The sequence below is a fragment of the Saccopteryx leptura genome, chromosome 2 (genome assembly GCF_036850995.1).
Source record: "Saccopteryx leptura isolate mSacLep1 chromosome 2, mSacLep1_pri_phased_curated, whole genome shotgun sequence".
NCBI lineage: Eukaryota > Metazoa > Chordata > Mammalia > Chiroptera > Emballonuridae > Saccopteryx > Saccopteryx leptura.
The window spans coordinates 214778473-214793860 of NC_089504.1; the positions used below are offsets into that span (position 1 = coordinate 214778473).

Below are 15388 nucleotides of genomic sequence, written 5' to 3' on the forward strand. Positions count from 1 at the left end.
AAATGCCCTTCGGACTCTCTTTATCAGACAACCCTTGATCTCATAACCTTCTTATCCTGCTCCAACAAGGAGCACATGCCCACAAACAACCAAACACTCAACTGAGCCTTCACCTTGGGCTCCACTCATCTTTCGAGGCTCAGCTCAGGCTACCTCCTCCAGGAAGCATCCCTGGACTCTCTCCCTAGAAGGGTTAGACTATCTGGGGGTCAGTTCTGCCTCATCCCATGTTCCCCTTTCTACCCTCACTGTATCACCATGTCCCATCTCCCTATGTGTGTGCCATGTGTGCACATGCCTGTGCATGGCTTGTGTGCATGCATGTATATGCACCTGCGTGTGGGGAGAGTGGAGGGAAGGCACACACTCAAGTGTCCTCCACCATCCAGGCTCCAGGGGCGCCAGTGCCCAGAGGAAGCACAGGCCATTCCAGACTTAAAAATTCCAGGGTCAGCCTGACCAGGTGGTGGCGCAGTGGATAGAACGTCAGACTGGGATGCAGAGGACCCAGGTTCAAGACCCCGAGCTCGCCAGCTTGAGCACGGGCTCATCTGGTTTGAGCAAAAAGCCCACCAGCTTGAACCCAAGGTCGCTGGCTCCAGCAAGGGGTTACTCGGTCTGCTGAAGGCTCACGGTCAAGGCACATATGAGAAAGCAATCAATGAACAACTAAGGTGTCGCAATACGCAATGAAAAACTAATGATTGATGTTTCTCATCTCTCTCCATTCCTGTCTGTCTGTCCCTGTCTATCCCTCTCTCTGACTTACTCTGTCTCTGTAAAAAAATTTAAAAAAAAATTTTTTTTAAAAGAAAAAAAAATTCCAGGGTCAGCATTTGGGGTCAGGTCAGGGGTAAGAGGCAGCATAACATTCAAGATGCAAATTCTTGGCACACCAGCCCTATTGAGGAAGGAACAGGGAGGACCGCGGATGACAGTCACCAAGATTGACAACTTCTAGGGAGAGCAGGAGGGGAATGCCAAATCTTAAAATTCTGGAATGCCCCTTGGGGGCACTTTGTATGTGAGGGTTGGGCAGTGGCATTTCTGGCACTTGGGGGTCAAGAGCTGGATGTCCCTGTGACTGTCCATACTCCGACACCTCCTGTGAGGCTCTGGGCTCAGACAGGTCAGGCCCACCACTGGGCTGAATAAAGAGGGCAAAGGAGGGTGTAAGAGCTCAGGGGGTTGGCACTCTCCCAAGGACATAGTTGGGAAAGACATCACTCATGCAAAAGCCACGAGACCCACTACAAATATTGAACAGACTTAAAACCAAATGTTACGAAATCCAGACTTTTCATTAATAGAAACTATTTAAAATATGTTCTGCCACTGCAACACTATGGGCTGTGTGTCTTAAAGTTGTATGTAGACTATCAGAACCCTTCACTGTGAAAGCGTGTCACTGAGGTCGCGGGTGTTGGAGCTGCCCCCTGGGACCTTGACTCCAAGGGCCCCCAGGATTTTCTAGGGGGGCCTCTCTCTGACCCACCCCTTCTGCCCCTGCCTGGAAGGGCACATATCCTAACTGGGCAGTGGGGCTTCTTGACTATCTGCATGAGAGTATCTGGCTGCCTCAAGGTTGGTTCCCTAGGTCACAACCGGGAATGTCCCTCCACTACAAACACCTTTCCTCTGCTCTCCATTCCATGGAGTCGGGACATCATGTGGTGGTTTCAGTGCTGTGTCTAGGTTATATCTGCATATGTCACTTCCCATGAGTGACGGTTCGAAGCATTGGTCATAAAGATCGGTACCAGGTAGAGTGGGGTCAGTATGACCTCAGGAATCCCAGCGCCCACTTGGTCAGGAATGGTGGGTCTGGTGTTACTGAGCTTGAGGACCATGGTGGGAGGACTGTGGGGGTTGGGGATGCTCATATGTTCTCTACTTGCTCTGCGCCATCCTAGCATCAAGCCTGTCCCAGTGGCCCAAGCCTAGGTGGCCAGTGGGCAAGCTTTTGGCTTCAGCAGGACAAGCACTTATTTATGTAATGCAGCCAACAAAGCCACATTGAAGGAATAGTGACAATGTCACACAGTATGAACACAAGAGACAAACAAGGGATGTGCTGGGAAAAGGACAGGCCCAGCCCCACCTGCCCAGAGGCTAAAGACAAGGGTTCAAGGGATTTGGGGGTATCATCTGATAAACAGACACTGAGGCCGAGAGAGAAAGCCACAAATGAAACCCCAGAAAAGAGGAAGGTGGCTTCACCAAGATAGGAGCAAGCAGGGAAGGAGGAGACGGGAATTCTCCACAAAGAGAAAAGACATCAAGAAAAGTGACCACTGAGCACTTGAAATGGTCAGGAAGGAACGGTACGTAACAGTGAACAGGAGTCGGAAGTAATGTGTTAATAAGCAAAACACTGTAATAACTGGGTAGAGTAATATATAAATCTTTCCAGCTAGATTTATAATGAAATCTGACAAGAATAATAAACTGAAAAGATCAAGGAGGTTCCAGAATTTTCTGAAAGCAGGAAACAATACAGGTTCTGTAAGGACCTGCCAGCATGTGGACCAGTCCAGGGGGACACCTAGTGTCCTCTCAGCACCCTGAGCTTTCATTTCTGCAGAATCGTATAAATCAAATGACTTGAGTGATTCTTTCTGAAGAATCTCAATTCAGAAAGCCTAAGAAACCTTGTACTAAACAGGTCTGCACCAGACAATAGGCTGCTTCTCTCACCTCTCTGACCAGACATCCATGCTGAAAATCCCTGAAACTTCTAGTCTATGGGGATAGAGAAGCCAGGTTGTGCTTGACTTGGCTGGATGAGATACAATAAAGCCAACAGGAAGCACAGCTACAGCTCAGAGCCTTAAGCTACCCAGTTTCAGTCTTTCTAACTCTCAAAAACTTTACTGGGGTGGTTAATGCCATGGGTGTTTTCTCTAGGCCAGATTTAACCATATAAACACTTGAAATATCCCAAAAGTTTAAAAAAAAATCCCAAAAGTTAAAAAAAACCCAAAAAACAAAAAGCACGGTAGAAAGGCAAATGACAAAATGAGAAATAAAATTTGCAGCACACAAAACGAAGGATTGGTTTCTCATATGTAAAGAGTTTGTATAAATCAGTAGGAAGTGGTTGAACCCATCAAAACAAAAATGTGAAGAACATAAGCAGGCGTGTTCCCAAAAATGAAATACAAATAGTCAATTAAAAAAGTAAATGAAAGTCTGTCTTCACTACCAACCAAGAAATGCAAATTAAAACACCCGGATGCATCTGCACAAACAATATGTGGCCCTGGTGAGACCTAAGGAGAGAGCACTTTGGCATCCTCATTGCATGATGGTGTGACTACCAACCTCCCCTCTTAGCATCCTAAGTTCTGGGCAGCCCCTGTCCCATTAGCACACAAGCATCTTAACTGTCAAAGATGTATGGAACAATGGCGTACTTTTCTATCTAGAAATGCCCGGGAGGTCACACAACAAACCGCCAGTAAACAGCCCCTCCCTGGATGGAACCACTCTCTGTGACTCCTTCCAGTTAATCATGTTTGGGGATCAAAATGAAAACACAAAGAGGCCCAATCTGGTATCAAAGTCCTGCTGGCTCCCAGACCCCATGGGTGAAAGTTTCTGCTGAAGGTGAAAGGCCAGCTTTCAGAACCCGAATCATTAGGACTTAGAACAACTTCAATCAAGCAGCTTTTGTCTGGGCAATAATTAACTTTCTGTCCCCTGAAGACACATATCCTGTTAGCACATACAGGGACCCCTGTCTGAGGCATGCCAGCTGCAGACTGGCTGTAATGGTAGAATTGAGTCAAGGGTGCTCATGCGGTATTTCCAGGAGGCAGGGGGCAAGTCTCTGCTAAGGTTCCAAGGGTAGGGGCCGAGAGCCCAGGAGACCCCACCCAGGCTCTGGAGTTTGCCTCCCCACAAATGACAACCCAGGGGAGGGGTCTTCCCTGGCGACACAGTATAGATAGCCACCTGCTCAGCAGTGCTGGACAAGTCCTGCCCACACTGCTCTGAGTGGGCGCTGAACAGTTTGGTAAAATAACAATAACACCACGATTGATGTTGACACTGTTGTGAAGCCCTGACCCAGCCCAGTGGGCATGCAGCCTTCAGGGGGCACGGCCTACCCCAGAAGGGCTCACGCCCATGTGTACCCTCCGCTGTTGCAATCTTAAAATTCTTAGATCATGGGGCCCGTCATTTGCATTGTGCAAAGACAGTGGCAGGGGCTGGTATCCAGTCAGAAAGGTGGTTCCAAAGGGGTCTCAGAGAAACCACTGCAGCCCAGGGAGACCCTTGCTGGGGCTGCCACTGGGCCAGAGCACCAGGGAATAAGAGACATACTGGGGCCAGGCAAACGAAGGAGCCCTGGGGCCTAAAGTTAGGAGGGGACTGATGGCCACTTCCCCTTGTCCCAAAGCCCAGGCCCACACGCCAAGAGCTGGTCTAGCCCTCAGCAGCAACCAGAGTTACCTGGAACTTGTCGGGGTCCGCTCCTCCGGCCTGAGCCACGAAGAGGCCGGAGCCAGGCTCCAGCTCCAGGCCTTGTGGGGATCGTGCCAAGACCACCCTCTGGAACTCCTCACAGTCCACAAAGAGTGTCGCAGTGTCACCATCCACACTGAGTGCAAAGCGTGTCCACTGGCCAGTGAAGGCAGGCAGGCGAAAGCTGGCGGCCGTGTGCGTCTGGGTCGCACCGGGCTCAGTGTACAGGAGCTGGATGTGCTGGTGGCCATCGGTCACGCCCGACAGCTTCACACCCACTGAGACCACTGCCTGGGCTGCATCAGTGATGGCAAACAGCACCCCTGCATCTTTAGTGGTCGGCCGCACGTGGAAGAGCAGCGCAAAGTCATGGAAGAATGCACTGGGGAAGTGGTACCTGGCCACCTGGCCGCTGTTGGCGTCTGGGCCAAAGACGTAGGCTGGTCCCATGTCGGGGTCATCGATCTTGGTGACTTGTTGGGGTAGGGGATCCCCAAGCAGCTGGAGGAGCCCCACCTCTGTGCCTACTCTCTCTGTGAAGAGGAGAAAGACATCTTGTGAGGCTGCGTGCAGAGGACCAAAGGGAAACTGAGCCATACATCTGGTACCTGCCCTACTCCACTGGGCTGCACTGGCCAGGGATGTGGACGGATATCCTAGCTTATCCAGACACATGTTTGGGCAGGGCATGGTGGCCACAAACCACAGCACCATTCCTGCAACATTTGCAGGCCCAAGGTAGACGGGATGCAGCAGGAACCATCCCAAACCAGTATGTCAGGAGGGGAGCAACAGCGCGGCAGTGGGCAAAGGGGGGTCATGAAGGGGCTGGGGGTCTGAGCCCACCCCCAACCCTGCCCTGTACTGTCCTTGCCCCATGCTCAGCCCGTCCCTCCCCACCTCCGTCACCACCCCACCCCACACATCATCCCCAGCCTCACACCCACCCTGACCCCACCCCACACTGGGATCCACAGGAACAATGCAGGGCATGGGCAATAACTTCACTCACTCCCTTACAAATAAGGAAAGAAAGCCACACATCAGGCCCCCCCCCTACACTGTCCTCATCAGGAACCAGCCTAGAAACAAGTGCCTAGGAGGGCAGAGAATGAGAGGGGCTCTGTCTCCTAGCAGGGGTCCCCAACCTTTTTTGGGCCACGGACCGGTTTAATGTCAGAAAATATTTTCATGGACCGGCCTTTAGGGTGGGACGGATAAATGTATCACGTGACAGAGACAAGCGTCAAGAGTGTGTCTTAGACGGATGTAACAGAGGGAATCTGGTCATTTTTTAAAAATAAAACATTGTTCAGACTTAAATATAAATAAAAACGGAAATAATGTAAGTTATTTATTCTTTCTCTGCGGACCGGTACCAAATGGCCCATGGACCGGTACCAGTCCGTGGCCCAGGGGTTGGGGACCACTCTCCTAGAGGACCCGGCTGAGCTTGATCGGGTCCTACAGTTTCCATGTCTGCACTGACTCTGAGTGCAGAAACTCACGTCCAGTCCCCCAGGTGGATCAGGATTTACAAGACATGACAACCTAGCTGAGGCTGTTGCATGTGACTTCTGGGAGGCAGGGTGACCTGGAAAGTAGCCATATAAGGGGAGAATGACCAATGGAAGGTCTGCTCTCTCAACCCGCTGACACCCCACTGATCTCACCCTGCCTCCTGAACACCCAGGAGGCTCACCATCCCTTCCATTCACTCTCCTCAGGAGCCTGCAATCAGAACAGCCTGTGTGTCCCCTTCCTTGGGCCACCAGTGTCACAGGTTCTAACTGACATCCCCCCCTTTGGCAGTCCCTCGGTAGCATATGCCCAGGCTGGGGATGCAGGCGCGGTACCAGGTTCTCTCCCCCATATCTTGTCCATCCAGGAGGGACCAGAGGTCCAGCTGTCCATGATGCCGACCTGAGCCTGAGCAGGGTCTGATTTGACCATGTGCCTAGACCTGCCCAAGCCCTCGGGTATACAGTATAGAGGAGGCTGCTTCCTGGGCGTGTGGGGGCCACTAGTAGTCGGGACTGACACCCTAGGGAACAGGAGTACTAACCATTTGGGTGGAGGGCAGTGCTACCTCCTTGTGCAGCAAGTGTGGTTGCTGCTAGATTCAGGACAGACACCAACTCAGGAGGAGACCAGTAAATCGGCAACTTACCACATACCACTTGACCAGGCGGAGCCTGAATTCTGGGGCAGAAGTTAGCCAAGAGGCCTGACCCCAAAGCCTTTCATCTCGAGACTCCCCTCATTTAGAATCTGGGGGGGGTAATACCTCCAAAGTGTGAGTCACACAGGGGAGATGTGCTTCTGGAAGGGGCTGTGGTGTGTAGGTGTTCTGAGGAAGGTTGCAATGAGCGAGTACATGTGAGTGTGTGTGTATCTATGTCTGTTTATGTGTGATGGGCACCTGGGGTCCAGCTCACCAGCAGGGCCAAGCCAGCCTCGCAATTCCTGGGGCAGACAGATAGGGAGGAAATGCGGAACCCCAATTTCCTAAGGCAAGTTGTCTTTCAAGAGTCCCTGAGAACAAAAATGAAAACAAGAGAAAGGGCCATCGCAAGAGGACATGCACTGTGGGTACTGCCAGGGCCGGTTTCCCGGGGTCCGCAATGAGGCTCTGCATGGCCCTGACTTTCTGCCATGTGGCCAGCACTGCCAGTCATCTGGGGCTCCCCTTGGCCTTGCCCTCATCCCTCATGCAGACGGGAAGTGGGGGATAGCCAGGTGCAACACAGGCAGCAGCTTCAGTATAACAGCAGCCTGGCCTCAGTGCCTGCTGAGAGTGAAGGACCCCTTATGAGAGGAGGGGGCCCTATAAGACCCTTCCCTGTTGGAGATGAGCGGTCACTTCCTGCTCAGAGACAGATTGCTGTCCACCAGGATGGCGATTGCTATGATGGTCCTTTTGTATCAAAAGTACCCGGCCTGACCTGTGGTGGCGCAGTGGATAAAGCATCAACCTGGAAATGCTGAGGTCGCCAGTTCGAAACCCTGGGCTTGCCTGGTCAAGGCACATATGGGAGTTGATGCTTCCAGCTCCTCCCCCTTCTCTCTCTCTGTTTCTCTCTCCCACTCTCTCTCTCCTCTCTAAAAATGAATAAATGAAAAAAAAAAAAAAAATAAAATAAAGACATTCTCCTATTCTACAGTTGATTTAAAAAAAAAAAAAAAAAAAGTACCCGGGGCCTAAGTGTCAAGTCAGGGAGAGGTTTCAGATTGGGAAATAGGTCTCTCACCAGCATGGGTGCCAGAGCCATGGTGTCCTGACTCAGCTGTCCCCATTGTTCACAGACATGCTCCACCACCACCTCTCCTTACACAGAGATAGAAAATTTCCAAATTAATTGAGAATCCAAAATGCAGTAGCTGTTGACTCTCTGGGCTGGAAGATAGCAGCATGTTATATAGGCAGCTCCAAGGACCCCAGAGAGAGATTCATGAACAGTTCCTTCCCAACATTCTCCTGTTTTTTCTCCATGAAATTCCACAGGTTCCCATCAGAGCAAGTCTCTGAATGCCATGGGCATAAGATCACTGACAAGTTCTCCAGTTCAGACACCAGGAGCGTGAGCAGAGGATGTGGCCACTTCCCTGTGAGGCGTTTGCAGCTGCTATGCTGGAGGTGTGGCCCAAGGCACTGACCCTGCTGTCTTGGGCAAGAAACCAACATCTCTCCAAGAAGTGAATGTCGGCTCTTTGACAGCTCAGAGGAATGCCTTCACAGAATGCAGTGTCCCGGAATGTGGTGGGCAACAACTCTGGCAAGCCAGGGCCCATCTTGGGGCCACATTCCCCTCTCGGATCAAGAAATTGAGGAAGTTGCCTAGTTGAAGACAGTTTTCCTTTCAGCAAAGAGGCCAGCTACGACCAAGTGGGATTTATCCCAGGTATGCAAGGCTGGTTAAACATTGGAAATCAATGAACACAATGCATCACATCAAAGCTAATGAAGAAAAATCACAAGATCATATCAAAATTGCAGAAAAACCACTTGACAAAATCCAATATCCATTCATGATAAATACTTTCAGTGAACTAGGCATAGAGCAGAATTTCCTCCACTTGATAAAGACTATATACAAAAACCTACAACTAACATCATATTTAGATCAGGTACAAGGCAGGAATGTCCCTGCTCTCCACTTCTTTTCAGCATAATATGGAAAATCCTAGCTAATGAAATAAGACAAGAAAAGGAGAGTACACGGATTAGAAAGAAAGAAATAAAACTGCCTGTCTGCAGATGATATAATCGACGATGTAGAAAGTTCAAAAGAATTAACAACAACAATAAAAAAAAATACCCCACACCCTGGAGCTAATAAGCGATGATAGTAAGGCTGAAGGGTACGATATAAAAAAATCAATCACCTTCCTATATGCCAGCAATAAACATGTGGCATTTGAAAATAAAAGCAGAATGCTATTTACAGAATACCAAAATTAAATACTTAGATACAAGTCTAACAAAATATGTACTAGATCTATATGAGGAAAACTATAAAACTTTAATAAAAGAAATTAAAAAAAGAACTAAATAAATGTAGAAATATTCCACATTCAAGGATAAGAAGACTCAATATTTTCAAGATGTCAGTTCTTCCCAACTTGATCTCTAGATTCAAGGCAATCCCAATCAAAGACTCAGGCAGTCATTTTGTAGCTATCAACAAACTGGTTTTAAAGTATATCTGGAGAGACAAAGACCCATATTAGTTAACACAACATTGAAGGAGAAGAACAAAGTTGGGTAACTGACTCTACCTGAACTTCAAGTCTTACTCTAAACCCACAGTAACCAAGAGAGTATGGCATTCCTGAAACAACAAAGTGATTACTGAAACAAAATAGAGAACTCAGGAATAGATCCAAATAAATACAACCAGCTGATCTTTGACAAAGGAGTAAAGGCAATACCATAGAATAAAAATGATCTTTTCAACAAATGGTGCTACAACCAGTGGACACGAACGTACAAAAAAATTAAATATAGACACAGACCTCATACCTTTTACAGAATTAACTCAAAGTGGATCACGACCTAAATGAAAAATGAAAAACTATAAAACTCCTACTAAATAACATAGGGAAAACACTTGATGGCCTTGGATATGGCAGTGACTTTTTAGATAAAACATCAAAGGTACAATTTATGAGAAGATATTATTGCTAAACTGGACTTTATTTAATTTCTTTCAAATTAGAAACTTCTGTTATGCAAAAGGTACATTAAGAGAATGAGAAGACAAACCACAGACTTGAAGAAAATATTTTCAAGACATGTTTCTGATAAAAGATATATCCAAAATATACAAGAACACTCAAAACCCAGTAAGAAAATAAACAACCCGATTAAAAAATGGGTCAAAGATCTGAACAGACACCTCACCAAAGGAGATGTAAATATGGCAAATAGGCTCATGAAAAGATGATCCAAATCACACTCATCAACAATGAGATACCACTTCACACCTATTAGAATGGCCAGGATGCGGAGCAACAGGAACTCTCATTCCTTACCCATGGGAATGCCACACGGTGCAGCCACACTGGAAAACAGCTTGATACTTTCTTACAAAATTAACATACTCTTACCCTACAATCCAGCAATCACACTCCTTGGTATTTACCCAAAGGACTTGAAAACTTGTTTCACATAAAAACCTGAACATAAATGTTTATAGAAGCCTTATTCATAATTGCTCAAACTTGAAAGCAACCAAGATGTCTTTTGATAGGTGAATAAACAAAGAAATTGGAACATTTAAACAATGGAATAATATTCAATGATAAAAAGAAATGAGTTATGAAGCCATAAAACAACGTGGAGGAAACGTTAATGCATATTAAGTTAAAAAAAAAAGCCAGTTTTATAAAGCTACATAATATATTATTCCAATCCTTTGACATTCCAGAAAAGGCAGAATAGTGGAGATAATAAAAAGTTCAATAGTCAGTAGGGGCTGGGGAAGGGAGGAATGAACAGGTGGAGAATAGAGGATCTTTAGGGCCGTGAAACTACTCCGTGTAATACTGTAATGATGAACACACGTCATTATACAGTTGTCCAAACCCACAGAACATACAACATGAAGAGTAAATCCTAACACAATCCATGAACTTGGACGATAATTGTGTGTCAGTGTAGGCTCATCGATTGTAACAAATGTACCATCTGGTGCGGATGTTGATGGTGGAGAAGGCTGAGTGTGTTGGGGGCGAGTGGAGGCATATGAGAAATCTCTACCTTCCCCTCAGTTTTGCAATGAACCTAAAACTGCTTTAAAAAAATAAAGTCTTGCCTGACCTGTGGCGGCGCAGTGGATAAATCATCAACCTGGAATGCTGAGGTTGATGGTTCGAAACCCTGGGCTTTCCTGGTAATGGCACACATGGGAGTTGATGCTTCCTGCTTCCCCCCTGTTTTCTCTATCTCTTTCTCTCTCTCTAATAAAAATGAATAAAATTTAAAAAAAAGTGAAACTCAATTTGAAATTAAAAATAAAGTCTTTTTTTAAAAAATGGTAATACAGCATGAGGCAGCCTGACAGTTTTAAAAAATCAGGCAAATGATAACAGAAAGTAAAAAAATATTTCGACATTACAGGCAGACAAAACAGAATTCCAAGTTGAAAGCCATTAAAGTGGGACAAGGGGATGATACTTTTGGTGCACCACTGACCATCCACGTGCACCCAACAACAGTGCCTCCAATACACAGCAAACTGCAACAGGTGGGTGGGAAGTTCTTGCTCAGGATGCTATCCCGGAGACACCTGCTTCCCTCTCTCTCCTGTTAGAATAGAGCACAAGTTCCTCAGGGACCCACACCAAGAAACTCCCCGAGCTGCAAAGTGAAGAGCGCTCACACCTGTCGCTTTATTACCTACAGCAGAAGTGCAAGTCAAGTGTCTGGAGCAGGTAAACACCCTAACCTCAATATCAAAGAGAACAAATATCTCTGGGGACATCTAAGATAGTAATGCCTGACTGAAAGACTAATAAACATAGTGAGCAAATGGAGGCACCCCATGTCCCGGGGTGGGGACACCACGGACATGGCAACACGACTGTAATGTCCAACTCTGACTTCTTATCAACACCACCCACAAAGGCCTCAGAGGAAAGCTTCTGATGACCTAGAAGAGAAAACGCTGATGGATGGTCGGATGAATTTTTGAAATGTGTGTGAATTCCTAGAACGCAGGGCCAAGCATGCTGTCACCCAGCACCCATGTCAGGACCCACATGGGGTGCTTGAGTAGAATGCAAGAAACAAAGACGTGACTAGACGAAGAGCAGGGGCCATTAGGGCATCATCTGAGAGAGAGACGCTGGAGACATCTACAGGTCTTCCATTGAGAAGGGGGGTAAAGAAAATACCAGACCACCCAAAACAGGAGCTTCTCTCTGCAGTTACAGGGAGATGTCTTGGACATGTTTAGGAAAAGAGAAAAGGTATGCAGAATATGATCTCATTTATGCTAAATAAGAATCAAGAGTGCATGGATGTGAGCATGTACATGCATGTGCACACACATGCCACAGTAGACAGAATAATGACCCCAAAGATGTCCTCACTGCAACATCTGGAACCTGTGACTGTGAGTTCACACAGGGAACGGGATTTTGCAAGTGTGATTACAGTGATGGCTGTTGAGATGGGAAGATCATCAAAGAGAACCACTCTAGCAGGGACAGAGAAAGAGGTACAATGAGGGAAGAAGAGAACCAGAGATGGCAGCATGAGACAGACCTGGCTGACCTTGTTGGCTCTGGAGATGGATAAGGCCATGGACCAAGAAATGTGGGTGGCCCTCAGAAGTTGGAAAGGGTGGGAACAGAATATCCCCCATAGCCTGCCGAGGAATTGCCCAGAAACACCTTCATTTGAGCCCAGTAAGAGGATCTCTGACTTCTGACCTCCAGGAGTTAAGATGATGTAACTGAGTGGCTGTAAGCCACTAAGTTTGTGGTCACTTATTACAGTAGTCCCAGGAAACTCCTGCACACACATCTATGCCAATACACAGAGGGGACAGAGGATGCCTGATCCTGGTCATGATGAGACTTGAGTTGCATTCAGCCTTCTCTTGTGCAGCTTGGATCTTGATGACAATGTGTCCACAGCTAGTTCTGGGATAAAAACCTGACACAGGAGAGAAGCAGCGAGGGCAAGGTGAGGGGAGAGTGGTCCTGCGGGTGAGAGCAGGGGATGAGGGCGCCCCCGCCCCCCCCCGGGCTGGCATGTGCTGCTCTGCATACTTCCTCTTCCTCAGGACCAAGGGTGCAGGTCAACAGAACCTGCCCCTTCCAGAAGGGTCTGCCCACCATGCCCCCATCCTGTCCCTCTGACCCGAGCTCCTCCTTGCCTGAGGTGGCAATCCCCTACTAGCCCACCCAACGTGGACACAGTGAGGACCTGGGTGGGACCTGCTCTGCCTTCCCCAGGTGAGGGCCTCACTTGCCTTTTTCTGTGGCTGACCCTGCTCTGGGCCCTCAACAGTGCGCTGACCAATGGCCAGCTCTGGCTCCAGCACAGGGCTCCCAAGGTGGCCCTCTCCTTCCTGACCATCTCCTAGAGTCCCAGCCACTGGCTGGACTATCCCCCAGTCCCTCCCACACCCCATCTTCTTGGCAGGGCAGGGGGTGGGACAGAGAGGAAGCAGTTACAGAGAAAGCCCTTCCAGCAGCTGAACAGAGCTGAAGCCTTCACCTTAGGCTGGTGTGTTTGGAACCAGGTGACCTATCCACACCCCACTGGCCCACCATGAGGGGAGTGGGGGCTTTCCCCACCTGAGTCTGCAGCCACCCTGCAGGGCACACTCAAGAGGAGAGATGGAGAAGGTGGTGTGGCGGTCGAGACCCTGGGCAGTTCTGAACAGGCCCTGGGAAGGAAGTAGCACCCAGGCTCAGGTCTCCCCACAGAGATGTACCCCCACACACAGCCCAAGGACCTCACTAGGCCAGTGATGGTTGTACCCCAGCACTCCCCACTCACTAGGACTTCTGTCACTGAGGGGAGCATTCACTAACATAGGGAACGGGCCTTCCTGGTTCTCTCCCTTCTCACCCGACCTCTCTCGTCCTCTGCATGCCCCCAGCACGCAGGGGTAGGAGGTCCAGGTGGTGAGCAGTTACCACTAAAAAGCCAAAGGAGGTAGAAAATGCCAGTGGGAGCCTTCTCAGCCAGGCCACAACCAGGAAGGTCCCGGTGAGTCAAACATCTGAAGCCCACCTCCAGCCCGAGGGGGCATGAGCAAGCAGTGAGCACTGATGGAAGATTCCCCAGGACTGTGCTTGGAACACAGCCTCCCTCACAGGCCAGGGACCCTGCCAATGGTGCAGATGTCCAGTGAGAAGTCCCCGTTAGGCCACTTGGCTGACCAGGCCAGCTGCACTTAAGAGAGGTTTCACACCCCACATCCCTATGTTGCTGACCCCTCACCCCCAAAGCAAACTGAGGCCTCGTCTTTGGCCAAGCAGCAGGTCTGGTGTATGCAGGCCTGCCTGTCCCCATGGAGGACACAGAAGAGGTGGGCTGTGGGGAGCAGTCAGGCTCCTTGACATGGAACCAGGGCCCTCCTGGCAGCATCATTCCTGTGAGGAAGCCCCTGCCACACAAACTTGGTGCAGACTGAGTAAGAAAGAGGCCCCTGCCAGCCCAATATTTGGGTGTTCCAGGCACAAAGTGTGTGTGGGAGGCAGAAACATGCAGCTCACTGTGGCCCCCAAATAAGAGCCTTCTATGCCTACAGCTCTGGACTCGGCCCCTGACTCCCCCACCCCAGCCCTGCCAGCTCACAGGAACAGCACAGAGCCCCCCATTCTGCACATCCGGGCCCCCCTGAGGGGGCCTTGTGCGAGCTGTTCCTCAGCCAGACCCTCCCGGCCACTCTGGCTCATGAACAAGGCTCAGTCTCCCTGTCCCTCTGTCTGCAGCAGCTGTCAGCCACTGGTGTGCCCCTTCCCTGCTGCTGGGTATCACCCGTCACTGGCACTTGTTCCTGCCCTGGCTGGGGCCAGGCTGCTAGCCGCCCCCTCACTTTCCTTCAGGCCTGGTACAAGGTGCCAGAGAGCCACCCACACATCCCTCAGGGGCCCAGCAGGAGGACTCCCCCATCACGGGTCCAGTGCAGCCACCCCACCCCCACTGGCCCCAGCTCCACAACCTAGTGACTGCAGAGACGGATGAGTGGTCAGGGCTGTTCTCCACAGGAAAGGAAGGGGAGGGGACATGCAGAACCTGACACAAATGGGGCCACGGCTCGTAAGAGCAACCAGGGAGCAGACTTGGGGTGTCTCAGAGGAGTAAATGAACTAGAATGCTGGGGCAGGGGCCACTCCCCACACATCTGCCACGGTCATGCACAGAACCTAGGGTGGTGTAAGGCCTCTCCAGCTTTCGGCCTTCCCCCTGCAAAGGGGCCACCACACTCCTCCTGCCTCCTGAGGGTTCGGCGGGCACCTGAACATAAAGGCCCAGCACTGGGGCGGGGGGCTGGGGAGGGGGGTCCGTGCCAGTTTCACACCAACCTTGTCCGGGCTTGCACGAATGGGCAAAAGGAAAGCATGGAGGTGGGCAGGCCGGCCATTACCTGCAGCCAGCCCAATGAACACACAGTACCCATCCTCCTGGGCTGGGAGCGAGGCACAGGTGACAGGCAGCCTGTCTCCGTCCAAGTGGCTCCAGCATGAGTCCTCCAGGGCCTCACAGAACTGGCAACAGGGTGGGGGGGGGGCAGGCAGGGGGCCTGTGCCACAGGGCGGGGCCAACAGCAGGCAGAAGAACCAGACGAGGAAGCGATGGCAATGCGTCTGGAGGAGGCCCCACCAGACCCAATCGGCCTCCAGCACCTCCTCTCCGCTTGAGTGGCAAGGTAGTTGGGCAGGCAGCAGCTGC

At 49.9% G+C, this 15388-nt stretch overlaps 1 protein-coding gene across 3 annotated transcripts in view; it reads right to left on the reverse strand.

Moving 5' to 3' along the window:
- The window catches only part of COL18A1 (collagen type XVIII alpha 1 chain), a 93463-nt gene that overhangs the window by 32913 nt on the left and 45162 nt on the right, over positions 1–15388 (reverse strand). For all 3 annotated transcript variants that reach the window (XM_066370001.1, XM_066369999.1, XM_066370000.1), the window contains one exon: positions 4459–5003. In XM_066370001.1, the coding sequence (XP_066226098.1) occupies positions 4459–5003 (545 nt within the window). The remainder of the gene's footprint in view (positions 1–4458; positions 5004–15388) is intronic.